Below are 16,312 nucleotides of genomic sequence, written 5' to 3'. Positions count from 1 at the left end.
GATCAAAACAGCAGATCACAGCTCCTCTGGCTACAGAGCAAGCCACACTAAACTTACCTAGCATCCTTAGCCTAGGAGGATGCTGCATCTGCTAATATTGGACATGTATTAATCCAGATGGGATTATTTTGCTGTGCAACTTGTTGGGGTTGCACCTGTGTGTGTGTGGCATATGCTATGGCCCTACTTTGGTCAACAATCAGTGAGCGTATGGTGAGGAACACCAAATAAGCAAGGGTGTACAACTTGATGATTTGTTTAAGGTTTAATGTCTGGAATTATATTCTACATCCAATGTGTTTCAGGGATGCGGGCTCCCCTTTTTTCAGAGCCAATATAAAAAGATTTTAGATAGTGATTATAGTAATATACATGGCAAGATATAAAAGCAAGAGTAAGGTGTTAAATATATATATGATTATGACTCAGTGTTGGAGTTACAAATAACATAGAAGACATAAAAAATTGAAGATGCAACAAATGTGAAGGATAATGAAGCAGATTCTACTGTATATGTTATTGTAGGTGTAGAGGTTTCTGAAATCTCAAAGCAGAGTTTTTGTTTATTAAAAGTCAGCAGCTACAAAATGTGTATCTGCTGACTTTTAATAAACACACACTCACCTGTCCCCCGGTCCAGTGATGCGGCCGGCGGGAGCCTTGGTTTTCTCCCTCTTCTCCCCGCGGCGCCAGCATCAAACTTGCAGCTTCACACCTGTGTGTGTACTGCGCATGTGCAAGTCGCGCTGCGCGTCCTGAGTGGACGGGCAATCTTCTCGGACATGTGACGTGTCCCAGAAGATTGCAGGGAGGGAGGGGGAGAGGAGAATTTCCCTAGCGAAAGTAGGAGCGAGTACCTGTCAAATCTAGCTACCCGCTCCCCCCCCCCCAAAAGAAATGACATGCCAAATGTGGCATGTCAGGGGGTCAGGAGGCCTTAAAGTGAAAGTTCCATTTTTGGGTGGAACTCCGCTTTAAAATAGGCAAGAGAGGTGCAAGGAGTCATATGAATGCACAAGGTTTAACCCACCAGCCTCGATTAGCTTTGGTTACACTGGAAATCTAAATGTTGTTGCTACAGCAAAAAAAATTGCTTTGTTAGTGAATATTGTGATGGCTGTCTTTGTACTGAAAACAGCTGTTGGGTCAGGTATGTTCAAAATATTACATTTTTTTTTTTTTTTACAGGTAATAGGAACTCCAACAGAGGACACATGGCCTGGTGTATCTCAGCTTCCTAACTACAAGACCGGTAGGCAAAAAAATATTTAATTATTATGAATGCAGAACACAGCATTGGGTCTATTTATAACAAATTTGCTATGTGAATCCCTTATGCCTTTGCACTGCCATTACCAATAATCGTGGTATTGTGTATAACATGCCTATTTCCCATTATCATCAGGTCCATCTGGTGGCCATAACGTGGTGTTTTCCTGACAGATATGGGATGCCAAAGACCTAGATTGAAGGCACCATATCCCATTAATCACAGACCAAAACCAAATTACTACAAAGTGGCCTTTTGGGGTGTCCCTAGGATTACACAGGTACGATAAATTATAAAATAAGGAGGGGAATATACATCCAACACAGCTTATTCCGGCAAAAATGTTAACATAGAGACAATACAACATTTAACATAATTAAGGCATAAAATTATTTCGGCATAATCAACTTCTCTCTAAACAGATATGTATCAAAGCATATTTGCATAAGACGGTTATACCTTCTAATATGGACTCAAGGGGATTACAACAGTATAGTTGTCTTTGTTGTTGTCATATAATAAGTATCTTTCTACGCATTTCACAGAATGCGCCACCTGCTTCTTCAGGAGAGCAAGAAATAGAGAGGTATGGTACAATGCAATACCTATTTATAGTGAGGAAAAAAAAAAACCCTCAATGAACAACTACTTGTAAGTCAGATCAAACAGGATATATTTTTAGTAACACAAAATACTAATACGCACAGTATAAAAACAGATTTATCTGGGCACGACCACGTGAAGTGACACCAAGTGTTCAGCAACCTAGGGAATCAGGACGCCTCAAGCTGATCCCCCCCCCCCACGTTCAAATGCAGGGAAGTACCCATACAGGACATTTAAGGTAAAAACAGAACTAGGGAGAACGCTCATAAACTAGTTTTTTAAAACACAAGTTACATCTCCAACACACATATAGAATAATGTCCTACCAGAATAGAGCTACCACAATTTCTCACAAGTCCAAAATGTTGAGGACAAGTGATGTTAAACTAGAGCAAGCCAAAAGCAGAGATACCAAATATAAAAGGTAGGTGTCCCATTAAACTGTTTTTGTCCCAAAGCTAGACTTAAGGGTTGATTGAACCCCTTCACTCGGACCATGCACAAATATGTGGCCCCACTGGACTGGGCATTTTTCAATGGGGCCTCAGGCACACTCCCAACACAGAGATCGGGGTCTCATGGAGAGCATTGGGCCTTGTACTAACGATCAGGACCTGGATCTCCTGATTCCGGGTCACCTGATGGCTGTGATAGCCTCTGATTGGCTATCACAGTGATCAGTCACGGGTTTTCTTTCTCTGCGAATAGAGGAGAGAGATACTTAGTATGTGTGTAAAAATAAATAAATAATAATATAAAAAAAATACCTAGATGAAGGTTTGATCTAGGTCAGCTCCAGGGTTAGTGTTTGGGTCAAGGTCAGGGTCAAAGGTCAGGGTTAGTATTTTTTTTTTACATGGTTTTTTTTTTTTTTAATATCAGTGTCAGTGTCAGTGTTTTTTAGGTAGGATAAAAAAAAAAGCAAAATTGGCACTATTGTTTTTGGGCTGTACTACGGGTGGGTACACCAACAACTAACATACACAAATGTGGTAACGCTGCGAACGTCAGGAGCATTAGAATTGTTCTTTGGTGGAAAGTTATGAAAGAAGCTAAATTTAATAAAATTATATATTTTTACTTTTTTGGGCCAATTTTCTTTTGATAATAAAAAAAAATCAGGAGATATCCATTAACCTGGATGCACAAAGTAGTTGTGATGATATGTACAGTTTTACTAACACATGTCAAAGTCTCAAAATTGTGCTTGGGCATTTCCATTTGTTTTACCCTTAGGCGTGCAGGGGTTAATAAAGGCAAATTTACTATGCAAGTGCAGTTGATTTAGAGCTTAGTAAATGAGGTGAAGCTTTGCTTTGCAAAGAATACCCAATTACATGCAAGGAAAATAAAAATCTGCATTTTTGCTTAAACATGATTGGATGATGGAAGTCATCAGAGGTTCCCCTCATTTGGTTTTGGTCCGGAATGGGATATTTCAAAAAAATACCCAAGTCTGGCTGCTAGATGGGGCTGACAATAATAGGAATAAAAACATACACAATCTGATGATTATTTTTCATATAATTTTTTTTAATAGACCCCCCCATCCCCATATAATATAATGTAATATGACATAATATAACATAATCCATATAATGCAGTTAACAGAAATTCTGCTCATATAATATGGTTTATACAATAGGCTGCATTGATAATCATTTTGTGTCTTGGCATCTAATTATGGAGAGTGTCTAAGCAATGTTGGAATCTTTGAAATTTATAAACTTTAGGTATTGTGTAAAAACATGGCAGCACTAGAAACAGCAATACAGTTTTAAATTATTAATGACAATTATTTTTAATGCCAGTCTATGTGAACTAGTTCTGTCTTGCTGCATCTTTGAATCATATAGAATTGTTCACTGACTTTCCTAAAATGTGCATGGAATTTTAGTAGCAACCCTAAAACTGTCAAAGGGGAAGGTATGGAACACAAATATTATGCTTGATTTTTCTGCTATTAAAGGTTTTATTGTATTTAAATGTTATGTCTTAAGTCTATTTATGTCCTATGTGCTGTCATGCGATTTTCTATGTGTGAGGCTGAGCTATAATAAGAGAGGAAAAATTACATCGACAGCTAACTAAGTTTATGAAAAGTTACATTACTACATGACATCGATGTTGGCATGTTGGTGGAATAATTTTAGCTTTAAAATATAGAACCCAGATCTCATAATCCAATAGTTATTAATTTTTAATCATAATAAAAAACCTTTCTTTCAACATTTAAAGTGTACGTAAAGCTTCACAATGAACCACTCTTGTTTACTCAATATGCTCTGTTAAATTTTGACATAGTTTTGTTATATCTGTTTGATAAGAGCAAAAAAAAAAAATATATATATATATATATATTTTTTTTTTTTTTACTTGTAGCACCCTCCTAGGTAGGTGCTAGTGAGAGAAGTATAATTTTGAGCTCTGTCTGCTTACCAGAGGGGCTGCAGGTAAATCTATATTGTTCTCTGCCTACCAGAGAGAGTGGGATCTGTTAGTGAGGTCTGCTCATTGTGCTCAGTTTGCGATTCATTCAGTCTGGAGAGTGTTTCCCGCTGATCCAATAGGGAGGCATGTTGGACAGTGGGAGGAAACCTGACGAATGGGTGCATAGGCTTTTGATACAGTCCTGATGATTGGCAGAGGGCAGGTCGCCTCGGTGCATTCTGGGATACTGTAAAAAATCCAAGGGCACATGTGCTGAGGGGTCTTTCGTTGGAGAGCGGAGTCCCGGGGGGAGGGGGCGGCTGCCTCCTCCTCTGTAGAGGTGCCATGCGGACGCTGGTGGTCATGCTAAGGGCCAGATTAGCGGTTGAGAGGAGCTGAACCAAGAGGTCCAGGGAAGCTGACTGAGAGGGGAGACACTGGAGACCCTGTAACTGCAGTATGATGGGTACAGGGACTCGTGTCAAGGGGCTTGACCTGAGAGGGGCCTCCCCTGCTTATAGGATACTCAGAGGACGGGTGTCAGCAGAGAGAGAGGATACTAGGGAGAGTGTCCTGAAGATAAGAGATTGTCCACCAAGTCATCTTGAAGGAACCAAGAGACTTAACTCCTATTCATCCAAAGTGGCAGGATGAATTAACAGCCTGGCTGTTCCACATCTAAAAACAAAGTAGATAAGATAGAACAACAAAACAACCAAATACCCCTGGACTGATTATTAAAGTGTGAGCCAATAATAAGAAATTGCATTTGCTTATACCTGTGTGCTGGTAACCGGGGGGACCCACAGAGTGAATATCTAGCAGCTCTTACGGGGGCAGTGCTACAAACTTTAAATATTTTTATTAAGTTATCAAAAGTATAACAAAAATAATAGTTACAAATCGATCCAATAGTGTCATAAAATAACATATATTGGGTTTCTTATTATGCGATAGGTAATATTACAAGTATCAACTTTAATAAACTTTAATCAACCTGACAGCTGTTGAGATAATTAATAGGGTTGAGCGAACACCTAGATGTCCGTGTTCGACGGGTTCGGCCGAACTTTAAAAAAAAGTCCGGGTCCGTGTCCCGGACTTTTACCGAACTTTTCCCGGACACCGAACCCCATTGAAGTCAATGGGGACCCGAACTTTAAGGCACTAAAATGGCTCTAAAACACCAAAGGAAAGGGCTAGAGTGCTGCAAATGGCAGCAAAACGTAATTAAGAGCATGGCAAGTGCTCTGCAAACAAATGTGGATAGGGAAATAACTTAAAACAACAAAAAAAAAACAGAAAAATAAAACAATGTTCTTCTTCATCTCTGAAGGACGAGGCCCATATGGAGTAGGAGGGAGGTTGAGGTGGTGGTGGATGTGGCGGTGACATAGGCGTGCGCACAGGGTGTGCTGGGTGTGCCTGGGCACACCCTAATCACCTAGGGCACATAGCATTGCCAGTGAGGAGATGGGAAAGATCTCCCTGGGACCTGCTCTGCTCTATTTCTCCTTGCCTACAGGTACATGGCCCCGATACATTACTCTCCCTGCTGGCAAACACATGCATGTGTATTTCAACTTTGGGGTGCACACCTTAATGCAATAGGCTGCGCACACCTATGGGCGGTGTAGGTGGAAGCGGCGGTGGAGGAGGACCAGGGCCGGATTAACAGCATCATGGGCTTGGTGCTGAGGATTTTGAAGGGCCTTAAGGGCCGTGCCTTGCCATGCACCCAGAGGAGGAAGGGTGCAGCCATGCATGCCTAATTCAACATGGGATGCTGTCTCTGAAGCCCATAAACACATCCATGCATCGCCAACTGTCCCTCCTTGTCCGGCCTTCACGCTGTGTGGGGAGGTTCTGAGGGTGCTGCCTGGGGAAGCGAGCATAGAAGCCAGACTTCTGTGTTTACAAGTGACAGAAGAGCGGTAACAGTGAATATGGCCAACCCGGGGCCTATATAAAAGGTAGGGGCCTGGAGCTGCAGCTCCAATAGCCCCTACATTAATCTGGCCCTGAGGAGGAGGACGAGGTAGCCAACACTGCTTCTTTTCAAAAATTTTAAATGAGGGTACACCCCAAAAGAGTGAGAAAGAGCAAAAATGGAACAATGGGTGGGTAAGGTCGGTATCCATTGCTATTCTGCATAAGGTACGGAAAAGTCCCGTGGGATCCATGCCTGGTTCATTTTAATGAACGTGAGCTTGTCCACATTGTCTCTGGACAGGCGGCTGCGCTTGTCTGTTATAACGCCCCCAGCCGTGCTAAATACCCGTTCAGATAATACACTGGCTGCAGGGCACGCCAGCACCTCCAAGGCGTAAAGGGCAAGCTCAGGCCATGTGCCCAATTTGGAGACCCAGAAGTTGAAGGGGGCAGACCCGTCATTCACTACATGTAGGCGTGTGCACACATACTGCTCCACCATGTTGGTAAAATGCTGCCTCCTGCTAAGACGTTCCATCTGAGCTGCTGGTGCTGCTGTTTGTTGTGGCGTGCTGACAAAGCTTTTCCACATTTCGGCCATGCTAACCCTGCCTTCTGAGGTGCTGGCGGTGCCCTGGTTGCGTTGGCGACCTCCTCCTCCTCCTCCTCTGCCTTGTGCTTCCACTGTGGCCCCGCTGTCAGATGGGAATGCCAGCAGCATGGCGTCTACCAGCGTGCGCTTGTACTCGCGCATCTTGCGATCGCGCTCCAGTGAGTGAATTAAGGACGGTACGTTGTCCTTGTAACGGGGATCCAGCAGCGTGGCCACCCAGTAATCAGCACAAGTTAGAATGTGGGCAACTCGGCGGTCGTTGTGGAGACACTGCAGCATGTAATCGCTCATGTGTGCCAGGCTGCCCAGAGGCGACGAAAGGCTGTCCTCTGTGGGAGGTGTATCGTCCGTGTCCTCTGTATCCCCCCAGCCACGCACCAGTGATGGCCATGAGCTGGCCTGGGTGCCACCCTGCTGTGAACATGGTTCCATCTCCTCCTCCAGCTCCTCCTCCTCCTCATCCTCCTCATCCTCCAGAACTGTGCCCCTGCTGGACAATTGCGTCCCTGGCGTTTGCGTGTGCAGGAACCCACCCTCGGAGCCCCTTGCGAATGACTGCCCTGAAAGCCTTGGAAATGTTACCTCTTCATCCTCCTCCTCCTCCTCATCCTGTGCCACATCCTCTTCCATCATCGCCCGAATTGTTTTTTCAAGGAGGCATAGAAGTGGGATAGTTAAGCTGAGAACGGCGTCATTGCCACTGGCCATGTTGGTGGAGTACTCAAAACAGCGCAACAAGGCACACAGGTCTCGCATGGAGGCCCAGTTATTGGTGGTGAAGCAGGATAAGAGTTGGCGCATCACACATACCTATATAGCATCAAGGGGTATGCAGTTCATGTATAGTCATTAATCTGGTGTAGTTGATGGCTGAAATAGATTACACTCAGGGCCAGCTCAGCTGCAGAGAGAAGTCAGCTCTGAAAATGAAAATAAAAACAAAAAGCAGAGCGCCTCTAAGTGTTATCAGTTTAATTAAAAGGGTAATGCAGGTACAGGAAAAGCTATTTTATACTGTTTTAAATGTGAGCAGTTTTCCTGTACCTGCAATACCCTTTTAATTAAACTGATAACACTTAGAGGCGCTCTGCTTTTTGTTTTTATAGTTATTGGTGGTGAAGTGGTGCTGTTCCGCAGAGCGACTCACGCGTGCGTGCTGCAGCTGAAACTCCACTATGGCCTGCTGCTGCTCGCACAGTCTTTCCAGCATGTGCAAGGTGGAGTTCCACCTTGTGGGCACGTCACATATGAGGCGGTGAGCGGGAAGGCCGAAGTTACGCTGCAGCGCTGCCAGGCGAGCAGCAGCAGGGTGAGAACGCCGAAAGTGCGCACAAACGGCCCGCACTTTCTGCAGCAGCTCTGACATATCGGGGTAGTTTTTAAGGAACCTCTGCACCACCAAATTCAGCACATGCGCCAGGCAAGGGATGTGCGTCAAACCGGCTAGGCCCAGAGCTGCTATGAGATTTCGCCCGTTATCACACACCACCAGGCCGGGCTTGAGGCTCGCTGGCAGCAACCACTCATTTGTCTGCTGTTCCATGCTCCTCCACAACTCCTGCGCGGTGTGTGGTTTGTCCCCCAAACAGGCAAGTTGTAAAACTGCCTGCTGTCGTTTACCCCTGGCCGTGCTGAAGTTGGTGGTGAAGGTGTTACGCTGTCCGGATGAGGAGGCGGTAGAGGATGAGGAAGCGGAGTAGGAGGAGTTACGAACAGGAGGCAAACTGAAGCGCCCTGCAATCCTCGGTGGTGGAAGGACATGCGCCAAATTGCTATCCGCCTCAGGCCCATCCGCCACTGCATTTACCCAGTGTGCCGTTAGGGAGATATAACGCCCCTGACCGTGCTTACTGGTCCACGTATCCGTAGTTAGGTGGACCTTGGCACAGATGGCGTTGCGCAGTGCACACCTGATATTTTCCCCCACTTGGTTGTGCAGGGAAGGGATGGCTTGCCTGGAAAAGTAGTGGCGGCTGGGCACGACGTACTGTGGGACAGCCACCGACATAAGGTTTTTAAAACTGTGCGTCTCCACCAGACGGAATGACAGCATTTCAAAGGCCAATAATTTTGAAATGCTGGCATTCAGGGCCAGGGATCGCGGGTGGGTAGGGGGGTACTTCCTCTTCCTCTCAAGTGTTTGGGAGATGGAAAGCTGAACGCTTCCACGGGACATTGTGGAGATGGTTGTTGGTGACCCAGGTGGTGGTGTTGCTGACAGATCGTCTGTTTGCGGGGTGGCAGGTGCCGGTATCACTACAGATGTGGCTGGAGCGGCCGAGACTGCAGCAGAAGAGGAAGCAGGATGAGCCAGAGACGTTTCTTGGTTTTGAAGGTGTGTACTCCACTGCAGCTCGTGCTTTGCACTTAGATGCCTGATCATGCAGGTTGTGCTCAGGTTGAGAAGGTTCATGCCTCGCTTCAAGCTCTGATTGCACAGGGTGCAAACCACTCGTGTCCTGTCATCAGCACATTTTCTAAAGAACTTCCACGCTAGAGAACTCCTTTGAGCTGACTTTGGTGCGCTCGTTCCCTTGCTGCGTTGGGCAGTAGCGGGCGTAGTGTCTAGGGCACGGCCGCTCCGCTTCTGCACCCTGCTCCCTCTTCTGCTGTGCTGGTGGCTCTGTGCGACCACCGCCTCTTCCTCCAAACTACTCAGGTCACCTGCATGACGTTCATTCCATGTGGGGTCGAGGACCTCATCGTCCTCCACATCATCTTCCACCCAGTCTTCACCCCTGCCCTCCTTGTCGGTCTCCACAATGCTGAACGCCGCAGCAGTTGGCACCTGCGTTTCGTCATCATCGGAGACGTGCTGCGATGATCCTTGCATGTACTCATCTTGAGAAATAAGTGGTTGGGCATCGCTGCACTCAATCTCTTCCACTTCTGGGGCAGGGCTAGGTGGATGGCCCTGGGAAACCCTGCTGACAGAGTCCTCAAAAAGAATAAGAGACTGCTGTATGGCTTGGGGCTCAGACTGCTGGCCTGATTTGCAAGGGGGTGAGGTGAAAGACGGTTGGACATTGGCTGCAGGTGCCAACTCTGACCTTTCTGCAGTAGACTGGGTGGGAGACAATGTGAAGGAACTGGAGGCACTGTCAGCAGCAAACCAATCTACTATCGCCTCAACTTGTTCTGGCCTCATCACTTCTAGGGGCGTTTGATGCCCTACCAAATACTGATGCAGGTTCTGTCACCTACTAACACTTGAGAAAGGTGTTTCACTTGTGCGTGTAGCTGGCACAGATCGACCATGTCCTCTCCTTGCAACAGGAGCTCTACCAGCAGCACCACGACCCAGGCCACGGCCCTTATTTGACGGTCTCCTCATATTTCTGTAATTTAAGATCTTGCCCTAGAAAGGTTTTTATTGAATAGCGGAATAGAAAATATGATCCAAAAAAAGTGTATGTATATCACACGTACACAACCACACTAGGCCCCAATTACTATTGTTTGTACCCCTAAAAGGCTAGATGAGGAGTAGGGGGAGTATGGAACAGGCAGCACCCTCAAACCTTCAGAAGTATGAGATGAACCCCAACAACTTGGAAAGGTGGATCTCTCTCACACGTACCGACACAGACTATCCCGCAATTCAATTGATCCTCAAAGGTTTTTATTGAATAGCGGAATAGGAAATATGATCAAAAAAAGTGTATGTATCTCGCACGTACACAACCACACTAGGCCCCAATTACTATTGTTTGTACCCCTAAAAGGCTAGATGAGGAGTAGGGGGGGTATGGAACAGGCAGCACCCTCAAACCTTCAGAAGTATGAGATGAACCCCAACAACTTGGAAACGTGGATCTCTCTCACACGTACCGACACAGACTATCCCGCAATTCAATTGATCCTCAAAGGTTTTTATTGAATAGCGGAATAGGAAATATGATCAAAAAAAGTGTATGTATCTCGCACGTACACAACCACACTAGGCCCCAATTACTATTGTTTGTACCCCTAAAAGGCTAGGAGTAGGGGGAGTATGGAACAGGCAGCACCCTCAAACCTTCAGAAGTATGAGATGAACCCCAACAACTTGGAAAGGTGGATCTCTCTCACACGTACCAACACAGACTATCCCCCAATTTAACTGATCCCCAAAGGTTTTTGATTAAATAGCGGAATAGAAAATATGATCCCAAAAAAGTGTATGTATATCACACGTACACAACCACACTAGGCCCCAATTACTATTGTTTGTACCCCTAAAAGGCTAGGAGTAGGGGGAGTATGGAACAGGCAGCACCCTCAAACCTTCAGAAGTATGAGATGAACCCCAACAACTTGGAAAGGTGGATCTCTCTCACACGTACCAACACAGACTATCCCCCAATTTAACTGATCCCCAAAGGTTTTTGATTAAATAGCGGAATAGAAAATATGATCCCAAAAAAGTGTATGTATATCACACGTACACAACCACACTAGGCCCCAATTACTATTGTTTGTACCCCTAAAAGGCTAGGAGTAGGGGGAGTATGGAACAGGCAGCACCCTCAAACCTTCAGAAGTATGAGATGAACCCCAACAACTTGGAAAGGTGGATCTCTCTCACACGTACCAACACAGACTATCCCCCAATTTAACTGATCCCCAAAGGTTTTTGATTAAATAGCGGAATAGAAAATATGATCCCAAAAAAGTGTATGTATATCACACGTACACAACCACACTAGGCCCCAATTACTATTGTTTGTACCCCTAAAAGGCTAGGAGTAGGGGGAGTATGGAACAGGCAGCACCCTCAAACCTTCAGAAGTATGAGATGAACCCCAACAACTTGGAAAGGTGGATCTCTCTCACACGTACCAACACAGACTATCCCCCAATTTAACTGATCCCCAAAGGTTTTTGATTAAATAGCGGAATAGAAAATATGATCCCAAAAAAGTGTATGTATATCACACGTACACAACCACACTAGGCCCCAATTACTATTGTTTGTACCCCTAAAAGGCTAGGAGTAGGGGGAGTATGGAACAGGCAGCACCCTCAAACCTTCAGAAGTATGAGATGAACCCCAACAACTTGGAAAGGTGGATCTCTCTCACACGTACCAACACAGACTATCCCCCAATTTAACTGATCCCCAAAGGTTTTTGATTAAATAGCGGAATAGAAAATATGATCCCAAAAAAGTGTATGTATATCACACGTACACAACCACACTAGGCCCCAATTACTATTGTTTGTACCCCTAAAAGGCTAGGAGTAGGGGGAGTATGGAACAGGCAGCACCCTCAAACCTTCAGAAGTATGAGATGAACCCCAACAACTTGGAAAGGTGGATCTCTCTCACACGTACCAACACAGACTATCCCCCAATTTAACTGATCCCCAAAGGTTTTTGATTAAATAGCGGAATAGAAAATATGATCCCAAAAAAGTGTATGTATATCACACGTACACAACCACACTAGGCCCCAATTACTATTGTTTGTACCCCTAAAAGGCTAGGAGTAGGGGGAGTATGGAACAGGCAGCACCCTCAAACCTTCAGAAGTATGAGATGAACCCCAACAACTTGGAAAGGTGGATCTCTCTCACACGTACCAACACAGACTATCCCCCAATTTAACTGATCCCCAAAGGTTTTTGATTAAATAGCGGAATAGAAAATATGATCCCAAAAAAGTGTATGTATATCACACGTACACAACCACACTAGGCCCCAATTACTATTGTTTGTACCCCTAAAAGGCTAGGAGTAGGGGGAGTATGGAACAGGCAGCACCCTCAAACCTTCAGAAGTATGAGATGAACCCCAACAACTTGGAAAGGTGGATCTCTCTCACACGTACCAACACAGACTATCCCCCAATTTAACTGATCCCCAAAGGTTTTTGATTAAATAGCGGAATAGAAAATATGATCCCAAAAAAGTGTATGTATATCACACGTACACAACCACACTAGGCCCCAATTACTATTGTTTGTACCCCTAAAAGGCTAGGAGTAGGGGGAGTATGGAACAGGCAGCACCCTCAAACCTTCAGAAGTATGAGATGAACCCCAACAACTTGGAAAGGTGGATCTCTCTCACACGTACCAACACAGACTATCCCCCAATTTAACTGATCCCCAAAGGTTTTTGATTAAATAGCGGAATAGAAAATATGATCCCAAAAAAGTGTATGTATATCACACGTACACAACCACACTAGGCCCCAATTACTATTGTTTGTACCCCTAAAAGGCTAGGAGTAGGGGGAGTATGGAACAGGCAGCACCCTCAAACCTTCAGAAGTATGAGATGAACCCCAACAACTTGGAAAGGTGGATCTCTCTCACACGTACCAACACAGACTATCCCCCAATTTAACTGATCCCCAAAGGTTTTTGATTAAATAGCGGAATAGAAAATATGATCCCAAAAAAGTGTATGTATATCACACGTACACAACCACACTAGGCCCCAATTACTATTGTTTGTACCCCTAAAAGGCTAGGAGTAGGGGGAGTATGGAACAGGCAGCACCCTCAAACCTTCAGAAGTATGAGATGAACCCCAACAACTTGGAAAGGTGGATCTCTCTCACACGTACCAACACAGACTATCCCCCAATTTAACTGATCCCCAAAGGTTTTTGATTAAATAGCGGAATAGAAAATATGATCCCAAAAAAGTGTATGTATATCACACGTACACAACCACACTAGGCCCCAATTACTATTGTTTGTACCCCTAAAAGGCTAGGAGTAGGGGGAGTATGGAACAGGCAGCACCCTCAAACCTTCAGAAGTATGAGATGAACCCCAACAACTTGGAAAGGTGGATCTCTCTCACACGTACCAACACAGACTATCCCCCAATTTAACTGATCCCCAAAGGTTTTTGATTAAATAGCGGAATAGAAAATATGATCCCAAAAAAGTGTATGTATATCACACGTACACAACCACACTAGGCCCCAATTACTATTGTTTGTACCCCTAAAAGGCTAGGAGTAGGGGGAGTATGGAACAGGCAGCACCCTCAAACCTTCAGAAGTATGAGATGAACCCCAACAACTTGGAAAGGTGGATCTCTCTCACACGTACCAACACAGACTATCCCCCAATTTAACTGATCCCCAAAGGTTTTTGATTAAATAGCGGAATAGAAAATATGATCCCAAAAAAGTGTATGTATATCACACGTACACAACCACACTAGGCCCCAATTACTATTGTTTGTACCCCTAAAAGGCTAGGAGTAGGGGGAGTATGGAACAGGCAGCACCCTCAAACCTTCAGAAGTATGAGATGAACCCCAACAACTTGGAAAGGTGGATCTCTCTCACACGTACCAACACAGACTATCCCCCAATTTAACTGATCCCCAAAGGTTTTTGATTAAATAGCGGAATAGAAAATATGATCCCAAAAAAGTGTATGTATATCACACGTACACAACCACACTAGGCCCCAATTACTATTGTTTGTACCCCTAAAAGGCTAGGAGTAGGGGGAGTATGGAACAGGCAGCACCCTCAAACCTTCAGAAGTATGAGATGAACCCCAACAACTTGGAAAGGTGGATCTCTCTCACACGTACCAACACAGACTATCCCCCAATTTAACTGATCCCCAAAGGTTTTTGATTAAATAGCGGAATAGAAAATATGATCCCAAAAAAGTGTATGTATATCACACGTACACAACCACACTAGGCCCCAATTACTATTGTTTGTACCCCTAAAAGGCTAGGAGTAGGGGGAGTATGGAACAGGCAGCACCCTCAAACCTTCAGAAGTATGAGATGAACCCCAACAACTTGGAAAGGTGGATCTCTCTCACACGTACCAACACAGACTATCCCCCAATTTAACTGATCCCCAAAGGTTTTTGATTAAATAGCGGAATAGAAAATATGATCCCAAAAAAGTGTATGTATATCACACGTACACAACCACACTAGGCCCCAATTACTATTGTTTGTACCCCTAAAAGGCTAGGAGTAGGGGGAGTATGGAACAGGCAGCACCCTCAAACCTTCAGAAGTATGAGATGAACCCCAACAACTTGGAAAGGTGGATCTCTCTCACACGTACCAACACAGACTATCCCCCAATTTAACTGATCCCCAAAGGTTTTTGATTAAATAGCGGAATAGAAAATATGATCCCAAAAAAGTGTATGTATATCACACGTACACAACCACACTAGGCCCCAATTACTATTGTTTGTACCCCTAAAAGGCTAGGAGTAGGGGGAGTATGGAACAGGCAGCACCCTCAAACCTTCAGAAGTATGAGATGAACCCCAACAACTTGGAAAGGTGGATCTCTCTCACACGTACCAACACAGACTATCCCCCAATTTAACTGATCCCCAAAGGTTTTTGATTAAATAGCGGAATAGAAAATATGATCCCAAAAAAGTGTATGTATATCACACGTACACAACCACACTAGGCCCCAATTACTATTGTTTGTACCCCTAAAAGGCTAGGAGTAGGGGGAGTATGGAACAGGCAGCACCCTCAAACCTTCAGAAGTATGAGATGAACCCCAACAACTTGGAAAGGTGGATCTCTCTCACACGTACCAACACAGACTATCCCCCAATTTAACTGATCCCCAAAGGTTTTTGATTAAATAGCGGAATAGAAAATATGATCCCAAAAAAGTGTATGTATATCACACGTACACAACCACACTAGGCCCCAATTACTATTGTTTGTACCCCTAAAAGGCTAGGAGTAGGGGGAGTATGGAACAGGCAGCACCCTCAAACCTTCAGAAGTATGAGATGAACCCCAACAACTTGGAAAGGTGGATCTCTCTCACACGTACCAACACAGACTATCCCCCAATTTAACTGATCCCCAAAGGTTTTTGATTAAATAGCGGAATAGAAAATATGATCCCAAAAAAGTGTATGTATATCACACGTACACAACCACACTAGGCCCCAATTACTATTGTTTGTACCCCTAAAAGGCTAGGAGTAGGGGGAGTATGGAACAGGCAGCACCCTCAAACCTTCAGAAGTATGAGATGAACCCCAACAACTTGGAAAGGTGGATCTCTCTCACACGTACCAACACAGACTATCCCCCAATTTAACTGATCCCCAAAGGTTTTTGATTAAATAGCGGAATAGAAAATATGATCCCAAAAAAGTGTATGTATATCACACGTACACAACCACACTAGGCCCCAATTACTATTGTTTGTACCCCTAAAAGGCTAGGAGTAGGGGGAGTATGGAACAGGCAGCACCCTCAAACCTTCAGAAGTATGAGATGAACCCCAACAACTTGGAAAGGTGGATCTCTCTCACACGTACCAACACAGACTATCCCCCAATTTAACTGATCCCCAAAGGTTTTTGATTAAATAGCGGAATAGAAAATATGATCCCAAAAAAGTGTATGTATATCACACGTACACAACCACACTAGGCCCCAATTACTATTGTTTGTACCCCTAAAAGGCTAGGAGTAGGGGGAGTATGGAACAGGC

General features: G+C 44.7%; 1 protein-coding gene across 2 annotated transcripts in view; it reads left to right on the top strand.

Annotated features, from left to right (window-relative positions):
- The window catches only part of CDK15 (cyclin dependent kinase 15), a 322,696-nt gene that overhangs the window by 160,512 nt on the left and 145,872 nt on the right, over positions 1 to 16,312 (top strand). For both annotated transcript variants that reach the window (XM_082261320.1, XM_082261321.1), the window contains one exon: positions 1,189 to 1,252. In XM_082261320.1, the coding sequence (XP_082117446.1) occupies positions 1,189 to 1,252 (64 nt within the window). The remainder of the gene's footprint in view (positions 1 to 1,188; positions 1,253 to 16,312) is intronic.

Source organism: Pelophylax lessonae (assembly GCF_965119305.1).
Source record: "Pelophylax lessonae genome assembly, chromosome: 6".
Taxonomy (NCBI): Eukaryota; Metazoa; Chordata; class Amphibia; order Anura; family Ranidae; genus Pelophylax; species Pelophylax lessonae.
This window is presented reverse-complemented; position numbering and strand designations above follow the sequence as displayed.